Below are 20784 nucleotides of genomic sequence, written 5' to 3' on the forward strand. Positions count from 1 at the left end.
AATCCCAGAAATTTTAAGTTGACAAGGAAGTGTGCCTGAAAATGAAATATTATATATTTAAAAGTATTCCCTTTAAGCAAAAAATATAAATACATGAGTAGTAATAACTATAAATTATTAATATTTATTTCTTGTTTATCAAATGTGTTTTTCTAAAAAAACTTTTTGACATTTATAAAAGTACCTGTATCTAAGACATTTGCATGTAAAATAGCATAAACATAGTTATTAAACTTCATAAAATTAGTATTATTTTTGTTAATTCCTTTAAAGGTTTCACAAGTTTTAATTTTTTTTTTAATTTTTTTATTTATTTATGATAGTCACAGAGAGAGAGAGAGAGAGAGGCAGAGACACAGGCAGAGGGAGAAGCAGGCTCCATGCAGGGAGCCCGATGTGGGATTCGATCCCGGGTCTCCAGGATCGTGCCCTGGGCCAAAGGCAGGTGCTAACCCGCTGCGCCACCCAGGGATCCCTTTTTTTTTTTTTTTTTTTTTTTTTTTTAATTTTTTATGATGGTCACAGAGAGAGAGAGAGAGGCAGAGACACAGGCAGAGGGAGAAGCAGGCTCCATGCACTGGGAGCCCAACGTGGGATTCGATCCTGGGTCTCCAGGATCGCGCCCTGGGCCAAAGGCAGGCGTCAAACCACTGCACCACCCAGGGATCCCACAAGTTTTAATATTTGAAAGGACTGACAAGTTTCTGCAGAGTGTACTCACACAAGGCTTTTATTTAAAGGCAAAAGATACTATGGAGTTTAAAAAAAAAAAAAGCATAAGCAAGCATAGGGCTGTGGGTACAGGTAACATTCAACCGCAAGCACCCCTAGTCTTTAGACAAAGACATGCTTTGTCTCCAGATTCAGCTATCAAGATTTTTTTTTTTTTTTTTTTTTTTTTTTTTTTTTTTTTTTTTTTTTTTTTTTTTTTTTTTTTTTTTTTTTTTTTGCCCCTTTGCTAACATAATCCATCCCTATTGTCTACCAGTACCAGGTGAAAACCATTGGTAGACAAATCCTGTTTGGGAGTTACCAGGTGAGATTCAGACTTTAAGCAGCACATCATAAATACCACTTTTCATTTTTTGGCTAAGAGTTAAGGCTAGATAGTCAAGCATCCCAAAGCTTTCTCAGCTGTAATCTTGTAATCTAGCTATAGCACACAGTTCTTGATGATTTTAATTCTAAAAAAGGCAAAATTATGATAATAGTTTGCATTTGTATAACTACAATAAGGTTTATTACAGTGCTTTAATATGCATTAACTTATTTGAACATTATGTTAATTTGTGAGCTATGCAGAAAAATTGTTCTTAATCTTTATTTTATACCCACAGTTCTGAGACTCAGGTTAAGTGATTGGCCCAGTTCACATGGCTTTTGTGGTGGTGGAGTAAGGTCCAGAAGATAGACCTTACAACTTTTATTCTAGAATATTTTTTAGTATTTCATGCCAGAAGTAGAAAGAGCTATTTACTTCATTTCTATCCTGTGAAACTAGGTAGGAAAATACCTACCTAGTTATATATAGTGTAGTGTATATATAGTGTAGTATATATATATTCTATATACTATAGAATATATAGTGTGTGTTTATTTTTCTCCCAAACATAGTTTTTTTGTGTTTTAGGGAATATCATAACTTAAACACTTTCAGAATATTTTCCCTCTAATGACTTAACAAAAAAAAGTCTGAAGACCAGTGCTGCAATTTCTTTCATCTATGTAAAAGAGATTCAGTTTCAAATGAGAAATTCCATTGTTCACAAAATTATTTTTCTAAGATTTTCACACATGAATATCAAATTGGATATGCAGGATCTAAGTAAAATATTAAAATATAGGGATCCCTGGGTGGCGCAGCGGTTTAGCGCCTGCCTTTGGCCCAGGGCGCGATCCTGGAGACCCGGGATCGAATCCCACGTCGGGCTTCCGGTGCATGGAGCCTGCTTCTCCCTCTGCCTGTGTCTCTGCCCCTCTCTCTCTCTCTCTGTGACTATCATAAATAAATAAAAATTAAAAAAAAAAGTTAAAAAAAAAGATTTAAAATATTAAAATATAAGCTGTACCTGTTATTCTTTATCTCCTTTCCTTTTATGCTTTTTCATTGATTTATGACATATTTATCTGTCTACCATATGCCAAGTACTGTTCTATCTCCTGAGGATTTAAAATCAGTAAAATGTGATTCTTGCCTTTAATGGTCTTATATTCCATATATTTTTTTATAAACTCACAATTCCTCAAGGGAGTGTTTCTTAATAATGTATAAAATATTATGTATTTTACATAATACAGACTGGCATTATAGACTGGCAGTATAAGGTCTTTTGCCTAGGAAAAGTGAGGGAAGACTAGAGCTGAGGAGTCTTGAACTGATAGGTCTTAAAGATTTTCAAGGAATGTATCAGAAAAAGGGGAAGAAATCTAGTCCAGTCAAGCATGTGAAAAAATAAGACAAGCTAGACAAGCATATGTTTTAAGAAACAGAGAGTTACTGCTCTGTTATACTTGAAATATAAATTATATGAAGGGAATTGGCAAGAGATGAAACTCTTTGAGGCCAAATGATGACTACCCTTATATTAACAGAGGACTCTGTTTAAATACCAGTTTCATTACTTAATTTGTGAATCCCTGGGCAAGTTGGTATTTCTGTCAACCTCACTTTCTTGACTTTAGTTTGATAGAATAATCTTAACTGTACTTAATTCACAGAGAAAGTTGATTATATTAAGTGAGATCATTGCAAACCATTTAGGACAGTTTCTGTTACCTAATATCTGGTACATTTTAGCTACTGTTAGGTTTTTATTTCCTACTGTTTTATGGTAATCAGTAATGTAATTATAAATATTGTTAGAGAGTCAAAAGTAAATCAATTAATATATATTGTTAATTTCCACCAAATAATTTTTTTAATTCAACAGCACTAATATGATTGACTTATAATACCTACATAAAATATAATTAAGCAAATATGGGCAGTTCGTACAGTAAAGTAGCTTTGTTCCTAAAAATGTATGTTTTTTACATAATCCAAATGTTTTGCACTCATATTTAATGCTTAATTGGTAAGATATTAAAAATCTTTTTTTTCTGTATCAGAAACTCTTATTCTAAAATCTTTTTCTGTGGGGAGTCAAGAAGATACTGAAACTTATTTGATACTAATGGAACATTAAAAAAACTTGCTGTTTTTGTCCTTTACAACTACAATTTCTGAAAAAAGTAGCTATTGTACTATCTTGAATCAAATGTTTGAATTCATTAGGTTAAATGGTTATAAAATACATACTTCTGTTATTTAAGGAAGAATGATCAAGAGATTGAAGTTTTAGTTCATTTTCATAGAAAAACCAGTCAGTGATACTTCTTTAACTCTATAAATTCAGGAAGTTATAAACATAACTATATTCTGCTTAGCACTGTCATTCTTTTTAGGTAATTATTAAGATGATAAAGTACTTTTTCATGAAGTAGGAATCATTTGAGTATGAAATATAATTTATCCAAATATTAATGACTCCCACTTTATATGCCTGCCTTTTGCCTATATTATTCCTCTTCACTCTCATCCACATGCATTTTATTAGTAATAAGGGAATCTTTCAGTATCTACCCCTTAGATCCATTTTTAGGTGCATGAGTTAGTACTGATTTCACCAAATTTAAATTTCTTTTCTAGCTTTTTAAATTCTTTATGGTCTATGAAAAGTGTTTATTACTTTACTTTCTATTTTAGGCAAGCCAAGTTAGATCTGAGAGTTGCAGCAGCAAAAGTAGAAGAGTTAACTAAAGTGACTGAAAATCTTCAAGGACAAATGCAAAAGAAGGTATATTCCTATCTCTAAAACAACTGGAAGCCTATAGCTTAGTATTCTATGAATTTTATTATTAAACTATTTTGGATTAGGTATTAAAGAGTGTTGCTGAAAAACAAAAATCATTTTATTGCCCTCTAAATATAAAATTTTAAATTGGGAAGCTAAATTATAATTTTGGGGTTTTTTTGGGGGGATTGTATATTTTTTTTATTGGAGTTGATTTGCCAACATATAGAATAATTTTGGAAATAATTTTATTTCAACTTACTTTATCCTGAGTCAGTAAAACATTGTAATCATTCCTAAACACATAATTACTAAAAAACATAATAATGCATGATTGAGTTTGATTAATTAGTAATACACTAGATGAAAAGAAGCATTTAATACTACATTTTGTGTTATTTGTGTAAATACTGACATAAGAGACTTTTTTTATGTGTATAGGGTCCATTTGAGGCAGATGTCAAGGAAAGGTCAGGGTTTTAGATTTTTTTTTTTTTTAAAAGATGTTATTTATTCATTCACGAGAGAGGCAGAGACACAGGCAGAGGGAGAAGCAGGCTCCATGCAGGGAGCCCGATTTGGGACTCAATCCCAGGTCTCCAGGATCACACCCTGGGCTGAAGGCGACACTAAACCACTGAGCCACCGGGCTGCCCAGGGTTTTAGATTTAGATGGATCAAATTATCAAAAATTCTAGCTGTGGTACTTACTAGCTGTATAACTTTTCTAAGCCTTATTTCCTATTCTGTGAAAGTTGATTATAGATTTCTAATAATGGTAGATTTGTGAAAGGCTTATGTAAAACTTCCCATAGGTAACAGTTATAAAACTTGGATACATTCTTTAAAATACTAGAACACACCCAAAAACAGAAGGATACTGAAAGAGGTATGAATTTTAAGTTTTTGATTTCTGACCTGGGCATTCTCGCCAACCCCCATAGCTGTGCCTTCAGAAAACAAAGCTTTAGATGGGCTTACTTGGCCAAGATCAAATTTAAGGTGAGAAAAGCAGTTGAAAATTTAAAGAAGAAATATTGGTGCAAGAGAGCAATAACAACAACGACAAAAACCTGAGAGAAACCTGAATTCTGAGAAGAAACTCTGACCAAATCCATGGCTGATAGCCAAAGTATGCATATGAGAATGGGAGAGGGAGGTCAGTGAAAATGTAGGCAGAGACCTAAATGAAATCTATTCTTGAAAGATAGAGCTTTATGGAACTATATATTTGAGTTTGCTGCTTTTTATAATTGAGTGCATTCCTGAAATGTGTGCTATTCAAGCAACATAAAGCTGAAGCCTTAATGTTTGAATTATCAGAGGGCAGGGCCCAAAGCAGGCCGAGCAGCTTGAAATTACAGGGAAATTTCCAAAAGCAACAAAATCACAAAGAGGATGAGCCCTACCCTTGCCCAAACTTGACCAGTCGTCAAAGTATATAGGCACAGGAGAACTTTCAGGAAGCCCGGCTAAAAAAGCAACTGTGGAAAGAAATAAGAACTGATTACAGATGGCAGCTGCTGCATACTATGGGGGAAACATTCCGGAGTTTGAATCAAGGCAAAATGATTGCCTCCTTAAACAGAAAGCCAGTAATCCTCAGGATCAAAACAGAATCCCAAGTAACTGCAGTGAATTATCTATATTATCTATTTTTTTTAACCAAAACTTCCTAGACAGGAAAGTGTGACTGATGGGCCTGGGATGAGGGAAGCAGTCCATAGAAATTTACTCTCAGCAGACCTAGTTCTTTAATTTAGCAGGCAAAGGCTTCAAATAAGCGGTTATAAATATGTTCAAGGAATTGGGCACCTGGGTGGCTCAGGTCATGATCCTGGGGTCCTGGGATGAAGCTCCTTGAGCAGAGAGCCTGTTTTTCCCTCTCCCTCCCCCATCCCGCTTGTGTTTTCTCTCACTATTTCCCTCCTTCTCTCAAATAAATAAATAAAATCTTATTAAAAATTATTTTAAAAAATTTTTTTAATGTGTTCAAGAAATTAAAATTATATTTAAACTAGAGTAAAACAATGTTTCAGTGATAGAGCAGATAGAGAATTTTAGCTGAGAAATAGAAAATAATTTTAAAAATAGAAATTCTGGAGTTGGAAAGTATAGCAACCAAAATAAAAATTTAATTAGTTGGGCTCAAGAATAGATTGGAAAAAGCAGAAGAAAGAAGCAGTGAACTTGAAGACAAATCAACAGAAATTTTCCTAGCCAAAAAAGAGTTTAAAAGATGGAAGAAAAATGAACAAGACCTCTGAGATCTGTGAGAAAATACAAAGCAAGCCAACAGAAACATAATTGGAATTGCAGAAGAGAAGAGGACAGAAATGATGTTTGAAGAAATAATGGCTGAACACTTCCAAAAACAGGTAGAATAAACAAAGAAAATTACTTCTACACATCATATCGGTACTGCAGCCAGTTATTAAGTGAAAACTTGAAAGCAGCAACAGGAAAATGGCATGAACAAGAGAACCAGTGAGTAATGGCTGACTTCTTATAAAAAGCATGGAGGCAGAAAACATTGGAGTAATATATCTGAAATGCTGAAGGAAAAAAAAAAGGTTATTAAGAATTCTATGTCCAGTGAAACTGTACTTCAAAAATGAAGGCAAAATAAAGACATTTTCAGATAATTAAAACTGAATTTGTCACTAGCAGAGCTCTTCAAAGAATGCCAAAGGAAATTCTTTATATTAAAAAGGAAAGAACACCAGATGGTGACTTGGATATAGGAAGAAATTAAGAGCAATAATAATTGTAAATATGAAATAATTTTTGTACATATATTTTCTCTAATTAATACCTTAAAAGATATGACTGCTTTAAAGCAGAACTGAGCAGTGTATGTGATGGATTTTTTCTTTTTTTTTTTTTTTTTTATTTAAATTCAGTTAACATACAGTATACTATTAGTTTCAGAGTTAGAGTTCAGTGATGTCTACCTAGGTGGTGGATTTATAAGGCATACAGATGTAATATAACAATGGCACTAAAGACTGGGATGGTACTCAGAGATAAATACAATGCTGCAAGGTTCCAGTGTTTTCTCTGAACTAAATGTTAATTCTGAATAAATTGAAATTGAGATGAGTTAAAGATGCATATTATAATCTCTAGAGCCATTACTAAAAATAATGCAAAGAGATATAACTAAAAATCAATAGAATTAAAGTGGCATGTAAAAATATTTAACACAACAGAAAGCAAGAAAGGATAAACAGGATTTTTTCTAAAGGTGATACAAATCAAAGATTAAAAGAAACAAACCTATTTATTTGAAAGCATTGATAATGTCAGAGAAGAAATATCCTATGATTATAATAGGATGCTGTATAACCAAGTTAAAAGAGCATATTCTTAAGGCAGATTATCTGTATACAAATCCCTGCTGTGTTTTGTTAGATTTGCACTATAACAAATGGTTTGAAATATTGGTAGAAATTTATATGCAGTGACTTTCGACTATTGTTTTTCTAATACAAAATTGATAGTGACATTCTCTTCCCCCTTTTTTAGTATATGTATGATTTATTTCCAAACTGTTAATGGTTATTTATTTTCCTTTTTAGCTGTTTAAAAGTTCAACTTTACTATCTTACTAGTTATAAAAGAGGTGCATGCTATTCACAAAAATGCAAATAATATAGAAAAATGAAAGAAAAGCACAATATATATACAAAATATATAATAGAGATATGCAAGATTACCTTGCAGTCAAATTCCTAAGAAATAATCACTGTTAACAGATTGTTTATAGCTTAAAGACCTTTTTTCTGTATGTATGTATACACATATATGTTTAAATTTTTTTAATGTAAGATTCATACCGTAAATACTATGCTATAGAATTTTTTTTTAGTGAAACATATTTCAGGGACAGCTCTCATACTTAGATATAAGATCTAGTTTTAAGGACTTGATTAGATAATGCTGTATTGGTATCCGTTCTTTAAACTTACATATTAAATCCCAGAAGTATGAAAACTTTATAGAGTAAATTCTTTTCTTTATATGCTGTATAATGATGTATTCTATTTTCACATACTCAAGCTTCCAGTTTCTTTATTTTCTAGGAGGAAGAGATGTTGTCTGCCCAAGGAAGAGAAGAAGCATCAGATAGGCGTTCACAGCAGTTACAATCTAGTATAAAACAATTAGAAACAAGGTAAATTGTTAAGTACATCTAGCTTTCTCTATAAGCTTGAAAAGATATTCCACACTGGAGTTTCAGTTGATGATATTTTCTAAAATATGTATTTTGTAACTGCTAAACAAAGTATAATCATAGGTTTAAAATATGATTTATTGGACATTATTTTAAAAAAATCACAGTAGATCAGTATTTTGAATATATATTCAAAGATAATTTCTGTCTTTACCTTTTCCCCAAAGCAGACATAGTCAAGTGTAGTCAATCCCCAAATCAAAAATGTTCTTTCCATCTTACAGCAGAAAAACAAAGAGGTAAAAATTCTGCAGAAAACCTATCTTACTAAGTAGGTACACAAGAGAAAAAAATACTCAAGAAACCATTAAAGGTGTTTTCTTTGGAGTCTTTTGAAGCAATAATTTTCAGTTATCTTTGAAGGTCTGGACTACTTTTTAAATATATTCTGTAGGTTGTCTTTAATTGCTATTTTAATGTAAATGTGCACTCAAAAATCTTTTGTTTTTGTTGTTTCCTAGTCCTTGTTGAATGTTCCCGTAAAAGACTTAAAAACTGTCATTTGTAATCAAAGATACAGTGGCCATAGACCATAAATTCATTTTATGATTGACAGCTGGAAATTCTACTCTGTATGATTAGAATCTTTTACACTCAGAAATAGTCTGCTGATCTGAGCACATTAAAAATTGAGCTCTCAGTTCTACTCACAAATCCATGGCTAATTTATTGTCCGGAAAACAAGATGTTTGACTTTGTTTCTTGTTCTTCAAAGTATTAATAAAAATAATTTCTTTCCTCATGGCAGGTTGAGAACTAATTGATTTTAACTACTAACTTGAGATTCTGATGAAAAGACTTGTAATTTTTAAGTGCTGGGGTCTTAAGGTTTTGTTTTTTCATTTTTCTGAACTTTTCAGCAGCTGATTAATTTGACTGTACTACTGCTTTCCTGAACTTCTTTGTGTTAACCTTAGAGAAAAATGTCTGGGTGTAGCTTGTCATTTCTATTATCCTAGTAGCTATTCTATGCTATGAAAATAAATGCTAGAGACTTAAAACAGTAAACTCTGAATAGTGAATTTTCATTCCTTTTGATTCTGATAATATTGAAATATAAAGAATCAATCAACAGTGCTTTGTCTTTTTAGTGTTGAAAGTTTGGAGTTTTTTGTTATTGTTAAATTTTTTTTGCTTTCAGTATGAAGCTATAATATAACCTAACCAAATAGCTCTCTAAGAAGAGATCACTGCACAATCTAAGGGTATTTCTTAAAAATCCAGGGACACCTGGGTGGCTCAGTGCTTGAGCATCTGCCTTTGGCTCAGGTCATGATCCTGGAGTTCTGGGATCCAGTCCCACATCAGGTCCCCTGCAGGGAGCCTGCTTCTTCCTCTGCCTATGTCTCTGCCTCTCTGTGTCTCTCATGAATAAGTAAATAAAATCTTTAAAAAAAAAAAAAAAGAAGAAGAAGAAATAGTAGTAGTCTAGTATGCAGCTAGCCGCCTCTGAAAAGGAAATTTTACATTGGCTGCCTTTTAGAGCTATTAAACTAATATTGTTACTATTATGATAAGAAAAGGTTATATACTTTAAAGTTTAAAAAAATCTCTTGTATTTTTATATATTTTTATATAATTTGTGTTTTTAGGTGTAAGTGTATCCTTTCTGATGGAACTGCCAGAATTCCTTTTTATTTTGGAAAAGTTTTGTTTTTAATGGTCCTCTCTGTTCCATAAAATCAGACACATTTTGGCCTCAATGAATGCTTGATATTGCCATTATTAAAAATTATTATTTTTTAAATTATTATTTGTGATCCTTTCAAATGCCATAAACACCTAAGAAGCATAAGTCATTTCCTTCTTTCAAAGAAAGGATTCCCCCTCTCCCCCTTTTTAGATGATTTATAGACCCTGGGAATTACCTCCAGAGAATGACTGTTGTCTCTGGGAAAGATTTTGCTGGTTTGTATATGCTCAGCTAGTTAAGGCAGAAGTTAAATGAGTAGAATTGGCTTAAACTACCTCTTCATATTTTTAAATTTGGTGTTTCTTTTAAAAAAGGATATAGGACTAAGAAATCTTCATTTAGATGACTGGTGAAAAGTAAATTTCATTCTAATCATTGTTCTGCTTTTTGTTTGCTGTCCCTACTCCTAAGCATAATAGAATACATAAATAGAACACATAAATACATAATACATCTTTAATTCAAGATGTTGAAATATCTTGATTTTAAGTGGAGTTGTAGGCCATACATTAGAAATGGGTGAATGTGATTGGATAAAATATGGAGGGCCTTGGAAATAAAATAAGTCAAATTTGGGTTTTGTGTGATGTATTACAAATTCTTTATCCCAGACTACGTGATGAAATTAATATTGTATGAAGATTAATTTGATGGTATTCTCAAGGTGAGGTTATCTGGGGGACAGGAATATAAATTGTTGGAGTAGAAAGATTTTGAGATTTAGAGGCAGAATTGCTTTGATTTCTGGTTCTAGTACATTCTGTCTGTGTATCTTAGATAAGTTAACCAACCTCTCTCAGGTGTAGTTTCTTTAGTTTTAAGTGAGGTAAGACTATATGTAGGGGACCCAGCACCAAGTTTATTATTTTAAATCTAGTCTATTTATAAGACTAACAAATGATAATGATTTTCAATGGTAAAAAATGGTTTTGGATTTTGTTTTAATCTTAATGAAAGAGAACAAGGTAGAAAGAAGATCTATAATAAACTGTCACAAAGAATAACAACAGTTTTCATTGTTGTAAAGAATAAAAGTCTTGAATCTTTTTCCACAGTTACAGCTCCTTGATTTATTATGAAATGTTTGCAAGGTAGCCTGAATATTTTTAATGTTGCTATTGACCAAATTATTTCATTATTGTATCAGTTTTGTAAGGTAGTTTTCGTATGTTAAATAGTTATAAATTAGCTTAATTGACTTTATTCATTTTTACTTTGATTTTTATCCAAGGAAAATATATAAGCATTGTTTCAAAGTCATAGTACCACAAGGATTATAATGAACAACAGGTTCTTATAAACTATAATTTCTTCACATAGCAAGTTTTCTATGTACTTCATACTAATTCATAACTAAATTATCAAAGCTCTAAAATGCCTTTCAATCTGGTCAGCCATACGAGGTCATTGTAATTACATTGTTTTCTTGAAGAAATCCATTGGTGGATTTCCATCCCCTTCTTCAAACCATTCACTAGGACTGATGCAAAAGACTAATTTGCTGTGGTCCTGGGATTTCCTTGCTATTCTGTATTGGAGCCTGGGTCTTTTTCATCCCCATGGCTACTGCTTTCTTTGTTGACTCCCTAATTTTAATGGATACCATTCTCCATCAGCTGAGGCTATATGGGACACATTTTTTAAGACATTGCTTATTTTAAAGTATCTTTATCCTACTTTCAAAGGTGTATGGTAGTTCTGTTGAGTAATAAATCATAGGTTGGAAATCCAAGGTTTTAAATCATTTGTCCTTAGAATGTTGATATTTTCCTTATATTGTCTATCCTCTAACTATAGGAAAGAACTACTATGTCATTCAAAATCACAATATTTTATGTGTGAATCCTCTTTTCCCTCTGGAGACTTTTAGGATCAGCCACCCACCATCATCACCATCAGTGTTCTAAAATCGCAGTGTGTACATGCAGTGAGAATCCTTTTCCATTCATCCTACTGGGGACATTCTAGAAATTCATGTCCTTCCGTTCAAGGAATTTTTTATAGATTTTTGAATTTCTTTTTTTTAATTTTTATTTATTTATTCACGAGAGACACAAAGGCAGAGATGTAGTCAGAGGGAGAAGCGGGCTCCATGTAGGGAGCCCAATGTGGGACTCAATCCCAGGACTGCCGGATCACACCCTGAGCCAAAGGCAGATGCTCAACCACTGAGCCACTCAGGCGTCCCAATAGTTTTGTTTTTTTTTTTTTTTCATATTTTTTCTGTTCTTTTTTCTTGAACTTAAAATTAGTTAGAGGGATCCCTGGGTGGCGCAGCGGTTTAGCGCCTGCCTTTGGCCCAGGGCACGATCCTGGAGACCCGGGATCGAATCCCACGTCGGGCTCCCGGTGCATGGAGCCTGCTTCTCCCTCTGCCTGTGTCTCTGCCTCTCTCTCTCTCTCTCTGTGTGACTATCATAAATAAATAAAAATTAAAAAAAAAAATAAACAGAGTATTTAAAAATAAAATAAAATAAAATTAGTTAGATATTGGACTTTTAGATCGATTCCCTAATTTCCCTATCTTTTCTCTTGTTTTTCATTCCTTCATTTATTTTCTCCTTTCTTGGAAGTTTCCTTAAATTTTCTTTTAACTAAGCATCTATTGAATATTTTATAAAATAAAATTAGTAGCTAAAAGCTACTTTTATTTTAAAGATCCATTTCTTATTCTGTTTCTTTTTCTGTAGTAGCTTGTTCTTATTTAATAGATGTTATATCTGCTGAGTGAAGTAAGTCAGTCGGAGAAGGACAAACATTATATGTTCTCATTCATGTGGGGAATATAAATAATAGTGAAAGGGAATATAAGGGAAGGGAGAAGAAATGTGTGGGAAATATCAGAAAGGGAGACAGAACGTAAAGACTGCTAACTCTGGGAAACGAACTAGGGGTGGTAGAAGGGGAGGAGGGCGGGGGGTAGAAGTGATTGGGTGACGGGCACTGGGGGTTATTCTGTATGTTGGTAAATTGAACACCAATAAAAAAAATAGATGTTATATCTTAGTTCAGTATATTAAATATATATTTTATCATTTTCTTCTGTCATTGTCTCTATCTCTGGATTCCTTTTTTTTTTCTTCTATTTGCCCATCTTTCTTCAAATGACTGGTGATCCTTTCTATTGATTTTTTTAAGATTTATTTTTATTCATGAGAGATATATAGAAAGACATAGGCAGAAGGAGAAGCAGTCTCCCCATTTTGAGCCAGGTACGGGACTCGATCCTGGCATCACACCTTGAGCCAAAGGTAGACGCTCAACCACTGCCCCACTCACGTCCCCCTGTCCGTTGATATTTGAGAGTAAGAAAACAAAGTACCTGCTTCAGCAGCACATATGCTAAATATTGGAATATAGAGAAAATTAGCATGGCCCACAGGCAAATTTGTGAATCATTCCATATCCTTAAAAACCAAACTCATAGAGAACAGACTGGTAGTTGGGGTGGAGGAAGGGGAAATGAAATAGGTGAAGGTGGTCAAAAGTTATGAATTTCCAGTTACAAAAGACATAAGTTGTAGGATGTGATGTATAAAATTGTGACTATAGTTAATAATACTGTACTGTATATTTGAAAGTTACTAAGAGAATAGATCTTAAAAGTTGTCATCATTAGGAAAATTATAGCTGTATATGGTGATCTATATTAATTACATTTATTGTTGTGACCATTTTACATTGTATGCAAATACCAAATCATTATGTTGTACACTTGAAACTGATAAAATGTTATATGTCCGGTATATCTCAGTTTAAAAAAAGAACAAGAAACCAAAAGCAGATAGGAAGCTAAGTGTGCACAAGTGGATTATGGCCAGGCAGACTTCACTGTATTATGTTTAGGCAGCAAGTTGGCTTTTTCCTTTGGCAGTTCCAATATATCAGAATCTTTCTTGGGCCAGTTTCCCCAGGGTAGGGTTCATCCGTCTTCTGCTGTGGCTTGGAGTAGAAGTGCACAAGTCTGAGTATATTCTAAAGTTGAAGAGAGTCTGGGAGTAATGATGTTTGATATTCAAACTTACATTCAATACCCTAGGGTTTAGTATACCTTCTTACTCCCAACTTTACTTGAAACGACAGCCCCTTGCTGTGTAGTTTTAGTTCTATAGATCTGTGGGTTGTATCTGTATCATTTAAGTGGAAGTTTGTGTTTGGCAGTATAGTATATTCATTAGGAATGTGACTCTGGACCCAGACTGAGTTCAAACTCTGGCTTCACCAGTAACTGGATAAATAACTTTGAACATGTTGCTTACCCTCTCTGTACTTCTGTTTCTCCATCTATAAAATAAATGTAATGATACAGCTATCTCATTGTTCAATAATAGAAACTATACCCTGCCTTATAGGTTAATGATATAACCTAACTCACAGCATTGTTGAAGATACTGCAGATTATGTTTTTCTTAACATAAAGTACCTAGCACAAAGAATGTTATTATAAGTTTTTGCTGTTATCTTTATTGTTGTCATAATAATGATACAAAGAGGGAACTTGACCCAATTTTAGCACGTTGGCAGGATTCTTATAAGATTTGGCTATAGAGAATGAAGAAGCGCCTTTATGAGAATAAGAATAGTAGTAATATGGGATATCTGGGTGGCTCAGCAGTTGAGTGTCTGCCTTTGGCTCAGGGTGTGATCAATCATCCTGAAGACCTCTTTTTCTGGGTACCAGGATCAAGTCCCACATCGGGCTCCCTGCATGGAGCCTGCCTCTCCCTCTGTCTGTGTCTTTGCCTCTCTCTGTGTGTGTCTCTCATGAACAAATAAATAAAATCTTAAAAAAAAAAAAAAGAATAGTAGTAATATGCCTTTTATGTTATAAAATTGTGGATATCTAGAAATTATGAAGCTGATAATCTGAATCTGCTTTACTGTAACTCCACCCAACTCCTAACACCAGTCTGACTTTTCAGAACTAAGTGGTTGCTGGGGCTGCTAGACTGTTGAATGCATGTGAAACTTTTAGTTGCAAAGCTTTTTCTGACATGGGTGGGTGTGAAGCCTGAATGTGAGTAGCAGGGAGTCTTCACTGAGGATTGGAGTTCACACAGTCGCTAAACAAAGCTTGCTCTTGAGAGATGAAGTTGGTACATGCCCTTCATGAATTACCTGCTCTGCCTGGCCCCAAAGAGGCCATGATAAAAACAGCTGGTAAACTAATGTTAGTAAAGTGCTATATCTCCTATGCCTCTTTGGGAGAAGTAGGAACTGCTTCGTTTTCCCCCACAAATGCTTTAACTGAAGTACAATAGAATGAATAATGTCATATATGAAAATTACCACATTAAAATATGAGAGGGCTAAATTCCATTAAAAGGCAGAGACTTACATATTTTAATTAAAAATCAAAGGGGGCCCCTGGGTGGCTTAGTCTAGCACCTACCTCTTGATTTTGGCTCAGGTCATGATCTCAGGGCTATGAGATCAAGCCTTCGTCAGGCTCTGTGCTCAGTGAGAGTCTCCTTGAGCTTCTTTCTCTACCCCTCCCTGCCTTGGGCTCTCTCCATTTTTCTCTCTCTCAAAATAAATTAATTTTTTAAAAAAGAAAAGAAACTAAGGCCCAGTAATATGTTATATTGGAAAACACCTAGGACAAAGAGTAAATGAACTAGAACAAAGATCTCAAGGAAAGGAAGATGAAGAGAATCAGCTATAAATTTAAAATAAAGATTTTAATGGAACACATTAGCAAGTATAAACAGAAAGGAGGAGTGACAGTCTTAATATTATACGAGGTATGATTTCATGTTAAAAAGGAGTAACAGAACAAAGAAGGAAGGACCTTATGTAATGAAAAATGGCACTGTTTTTGAAAAAGATATAACATTAATAAACCTAACTACAAGTAATGGGATAGCTAAATATGTGATGCAAAAGCTAGGAAATTTGATGAAAGGATGATTTTGATAAAGATACAGTTATGGTCATTATTTTGGGCCATCAGCATTTCATCTCCCTTGCATATTTGGAGAATTCCCCAGATTATACTTCTTCATGAGAGCATCATCTAATTCTATGGTGAAGTTTTGTGCATGTTCCTTGCTACAAAGATTCAAACTTGATTTTCCAGCTTTCCCCGTAAGTCTGTGAACTTCCCAGTAAACTTTTAATAAACCCTTTTTTGCATAGAGTTGGTTTCTACTACTGGCAACCAAAAACCCTGACTAAATGGTAGTAGACCTTAACTTCACTAAGAATGAAGCAGATATACCAAAACAAAAATGTTTTAAACATAGAGACGTAAAAGGTAGGCTGAGTTCTCTCATTTCCCAAACCTGAGAGAGTATGAGGTGTGCTGGAGAAGGGAAGTTTCCTCCTCATTCTTCTGTGTAGGTAGTGGGAATGGAGAGGTGAAAGAGAATGCTTCCCTTGCCATCACTTAGAAAAAAGAAATGCCTGGGGACCCCTAGGTGGCTCAGCAGTTAAACACCTGCCTTTGGCCCAGGGCATGATCCTGGAGTCCCGGGATCGAGTACCACATCGGGCTCCCTGCATGGAGCCTGCTTCTCTCTTTGCCTGTGTCTCTGCCTCTGTGTGTGTGTGTCTCTCATGAATAAATAAGTAGAATCTGGAAAGGAAAGGCAAGGCGAAGGCAAAGGGAAGGAAAAAGAAAGGCCTGAAAATAACAAAGAAAAGTGTGAAATGGAAGAGAAGAGCTGTCTTACCAGAATATATCAGAACCTGTTATAAAGCCATAATCATTCAGGAAAAAAATAAATAAAGCCATAATCAAATTGATATGATTTGGGTACAGAATAGACAAATAGATCAATGAAACATGATAATCTATAATTAAGTCATTATATTTGCATATTTTAGGTATGGTAAAAGGATTATTTCAATTCATCAGTTACTAATGGTATTTATACACCTGACCATCAATCTGAAAGAAAGTTAAATTGGACTTCCCTCTTATATACTCATTCAGGAGTAAACTCCAGATGCATTAAAGATTTACCAGTAAAAATATTAAAGACGTAGCAATCTTTTGAGGAAATCTAGGAAATTACATTAGCAATCTATGGAAGAGAGAAATAATCTTTATAAAAAATGAAATCCTACAAGCTGAAAAAAAACCCAAATTTAGCTGTATTAAAGTGAACATTTTTAGTGTAATAAAGATTTCTTTAATACAGTCAGTAGGCAACAACAACCAAAAAAGCAGATTTGGGAAAAATATTTGTAGTGTACAGAACAGCCTGAGGATTTCTCTTATTATTCAAAGAGTTCATACAAAGAACAAGCAAATAACAGAAAAAAATTGGCAGAGGATATGAAGAGGAAATTCAAAGAAGACAATTCACATGGCTAACTAAAAATACACTTAAGCTCTCCAGTAATCAGGGAAATACAAATTAACAGTGAAATGAATTTCCGTCCATCAGACTTCTGGGGTTTTACTTGAGGGGATTTCTATAAGATATTGAATGAGAAAAGCAAGTACAGAAAAGGGTGTATATTATGACTTTAATTTTTATAACAAAAAAATTATGTTTAAAAGCCTTTGGACCAGTGTGTATATACTTTGTACATTTATGTGTGTACATGTGTATATAGGTGTGTGTGATTTTATAAACATGGAGAAAAATATTTGAAGATATACATTAGTAAATTCACATTGGTTACCTGGGTAAAGAGGTAAAGGGAGCCAAGCAACAAGGAAAATTTTTAAAAGACCATATAAATAGAATAACTCGTTCTTTAAGGATTTGCTTCAAAACATTATCCTATAACTAATATGCTGCGATACTCTAGTAAGTGTAACATAATTAGAATATCTAGGCTCTGTCTCAGCCCCACAGCTCATTAGCCATATGGCCTTAATCAAATGCTTAACCTCTTTGGGTCTGTTGTTCTTTAAAATGGAAGTAATGAAACCTCCTTTACAAAACTTTTGTGCAGATCAAATGAGAAAATACACGTGAAAGTAACCAGAATAGTGGTTGTTCTATAATAGATGTAAATCAGTAAATCTCCTATTTTCCTTCTTCCCTTTAAAAATATTTAACTTTCGCAATGTAATTATTTACTCTTAGACTCTGTGTAGCAATCCAAGAAGCCACCCAATTAAGAGCACAAAAAACACATTTGGAAAAACGGACCAGAGAATTACAAGCAAAGTGCAATGAATTAGAAAATGAAAAATACGAAGCTATTGTAAGAGCCAGAAATAGCATGCAGCTCTTAGAAGAAGCTAACCTTCAAAAAAATCAGGTAAGAAAACTAGTAAATATGTTTATAAATAATGTAATACCGAACATTCCCTGAGATGACCTAATAATAGGAGAGTCAGTAGTTATAAAATGAACACACAACAATGATACTGCTATGCTCTCTATTAATAAACATGCTATATTCTTCATGGTAAGACTTTAATCATAAAACATGATAAAATAGGGGCAGTTGGCTGGCTCAGTTGGAAGACCATGCAACTCTTGATCTCTGGGTCATGAGATTAAGCCCCAGGTTGGGTATAGAGATTAATTTAAAAAAATAAAACTTAAAAAAATACAACAAAATGTCAACCCTCCCCCCAAAGCTTTCATATCAGATTTTATGTCTCCAATCCTTATGTAAACAATTTTCATCCTCTATAATCTCATACTTTAAAAAATCTGCTATAGCACTTTGCTGCAGTATACCCTATATTTTATTCAATTGAACCAGATTAATCTTACTCATCTTTATTTCCCCTTCATCACCTACATAATTACTCTAATAGAGCAGAACCTTAATTGACAGGAATTAAATTTAGCTGTAAAGATTTATTAACTGGAACCTTCTTGTCACTTCTTTTTTTAACCCTTTAATAATTGTGATTTTCTTTTATCACTTCCCTATAAATGGTATGTATATAGTCCACAGAAGTCACCAGGTGGATAGATTTGTTGTTAATGTTGTTGCCTCCTTTTTGTAGAGATATTAAATCATTACTTCATGTAACCAATATTTATTGAATACCTAACATATGCATAATTACTGAGAAACATGAAGAGTACAAAGGAAATACTTTGTTTCCTTTTTTTATATAATAGCGGGTTTTCCAAGAGGACTATTAAAAATGAAACAAACTATATAAGTCACATATTAAGAAGCTAATGAAAAATAATATTCCAAATCTTAAACTGTAAGAATACAAAGGTGCTTGTCATGCCTTTCCGCTAATAATTCCATCTGCGATTTGAATACTGTCTCAGAATGGTTGGAAGGCACAGCATAAACATAACATCCTTGGGAATTGCTCTAAATTCTAAGTTAGCTAGAACAGTTCAGAGCAGGACAAAATTGTTTATCTTTCCCCTCTGGAGCCTAGTCATATGAGCATTTGTTAATATTAGGTTACTAAATATGAACATTTTGTGTAAAGCACAATGGACAGAGAAGTAGCAATACTCATTGTCTATCCCTTAAATCTTCTCACTCAGGTCAGAAATCAACAAACCCTTAACAAGGCTGTTTATGGCTACAGTGTTAAGTTCCCTCCTGACCCATTGTTTAATTGTTCAAGGAGTACCACCTTCAGTTGCTTATTCCAAAAAGTCAAGGATTCTCTCTACAGATTATACAAACAGACATGAAACACAGCCTATTACAGTTCTTTTATGATGCTTCCCTATTTCCTCATTGTCCCATTCTCCCCCCACAATGTTGTTACATCAAAACAGCTTGTTACTGCGTATTTACAATAGCTGGGATATGGAAATAGCCCAGTGCCCATCCATGTATGAATGGATAAAAGTATGATGTATTTATACAATGGAACATTACTCAGTTGTAAAAAGAATGACATCTTGCCATTTGCAACAACATGAATGGACCTTGAGGGTATAATACTAAGTGAAATAAGTCAGAGAAAGACAAATACCATATGATTTCACTCATGTGGAATTTAAAAAACAAAACAAATGAACCAAAAAAGAGAAACAGACTCTTAAATATGGAGAACAAACTGGTGGTTGAGGGAGGGCAGTTGGATGGGGAGATAGGTGAACTAGGTGAAGGCAATTAAGAGTACACTTATAATGAGCTCCGAGTAGTGTATAGAACTGTTGAATCAAGGGCACCTAGCTTGCTCATTTAGTAGAGCATGCAACTCTTGATCTCTTAGGGTCATGAGTTGAAGCCCCATGTTGGGCATAGAGCCTACTTAAAAAAATAATAATTACAGAAAAACCTGATGAATCATTATATTGTACATCTGAAGCTAATCTAACAACCTATTGTTAATTCTACTTGAATAAAAAAAAACAGCTGTTATTTCTCACTAGCTTACCTATTTAAGCAGGAGGAAATTTGTTAGGCAATTTTTTTAAAAAAACTAGATGGGGATGTGTATGGTATCTTTGGAAGGTAGTGGGATAAGAACATGGGTCCACTTATCATATGATGATTTAAAAAAAAAAGAGAAATTCATTCAGCCTTAAAATTGGAGCAGTTCCAGGCTCAGAAAGATATTTGGTCTAGAGATGTAAATTTGAGAGTTGTCAGCCTATAAATAATATTTAAAACCGTGAGAATGGATAAACCATCAAGGGACAGATGGAAATAAAGCTCTAAGGACTTAAGTATTAGGTAGTACAATTTTTTTTTAATTCAGTTTTTATTCTAATTCCAGTATAGTTAACATACAGTATTATGTTCGTTTCAGGTGTGCAATATAATGATTCAGCAATTCTGTACATCACCAGTGCCATCACATCAAGTGCACTTCTTAATCCCCATCACCTGTTTCACCCATCCCCCACCCACCCACCTCCCCTCTGATGGGTAATGCAGTTTTTTTTTTATTTTTTTTATTTTAATTTTAATTTTTTTTAGATTTTATTTATTTATTCATGAGAGGCACAGAGAGAGGCAGAGACACAGGCAGAGGGAGAAGCAGGCTCCATGCAGGGAGCCCGATGTGGGACTCGATCCTGAGACTCCAGGATCACGCCTTGAGCCGAAGGCAGACACTCAACCACTGAGCCACCCAGGCGTCCCTGCAGGTTTTTTTTTTAAGATTTTATTTA

At 33.9% G+C, this 20784-nt stretch overlaps 1 protein-coding gene across 7 annotated transcripts in view; it reads left to right on the forward strand.

The window, feature by feature from the left end:
- Nucleotides 1–20784, forward strand: part of SCLT1 (sodium channel and clathrin linker 1) — a 177265-nt gene that overhangs the window by 71726 nt on the left and 84755 nt on the right. For all 7 annotated transcript variants that reach the window (XR_005373912.1, XR_005373913.1, XR_005373911.1 and 4 more), the window contains exons 10-12: nucleotides 3746–3836; nucleotides 7919–8010; nucleotides 17809–17986. Coding sequence is in view for 4 of the 7 variants with exons in the window: in XM_038564635.1 (XP_038420563.1) it covers nucleotides 3746–3836; nucleotides 7919–8010; nucleotides 17809–17986 (361 nt within the window). In the remaining 3 variants the exon portion in view is untranslated. The remainder of the gene's footprint in view (nucleotides 1–3745; nucleotides 3837–7918; nucleotides 8011–17808; nucleotides 17987–20784) is intronic.

The sequence above is a fragment of the Canis lupus genome, chromosome 19 (genome assembly GCF_011100685.1).
Source record: "Canis lupus familiaris isolate Mischka breed German Shepherd chromosome 19, alternate assembly UU_Cfam_GSD_1.0, whole genome shotgun sequence".
Taxonomy (NCBI): Eukaryota; Metazoa; Chordata; class Mammalia; order Carnivora; family Canidae; genus Canis; species Canis lupus.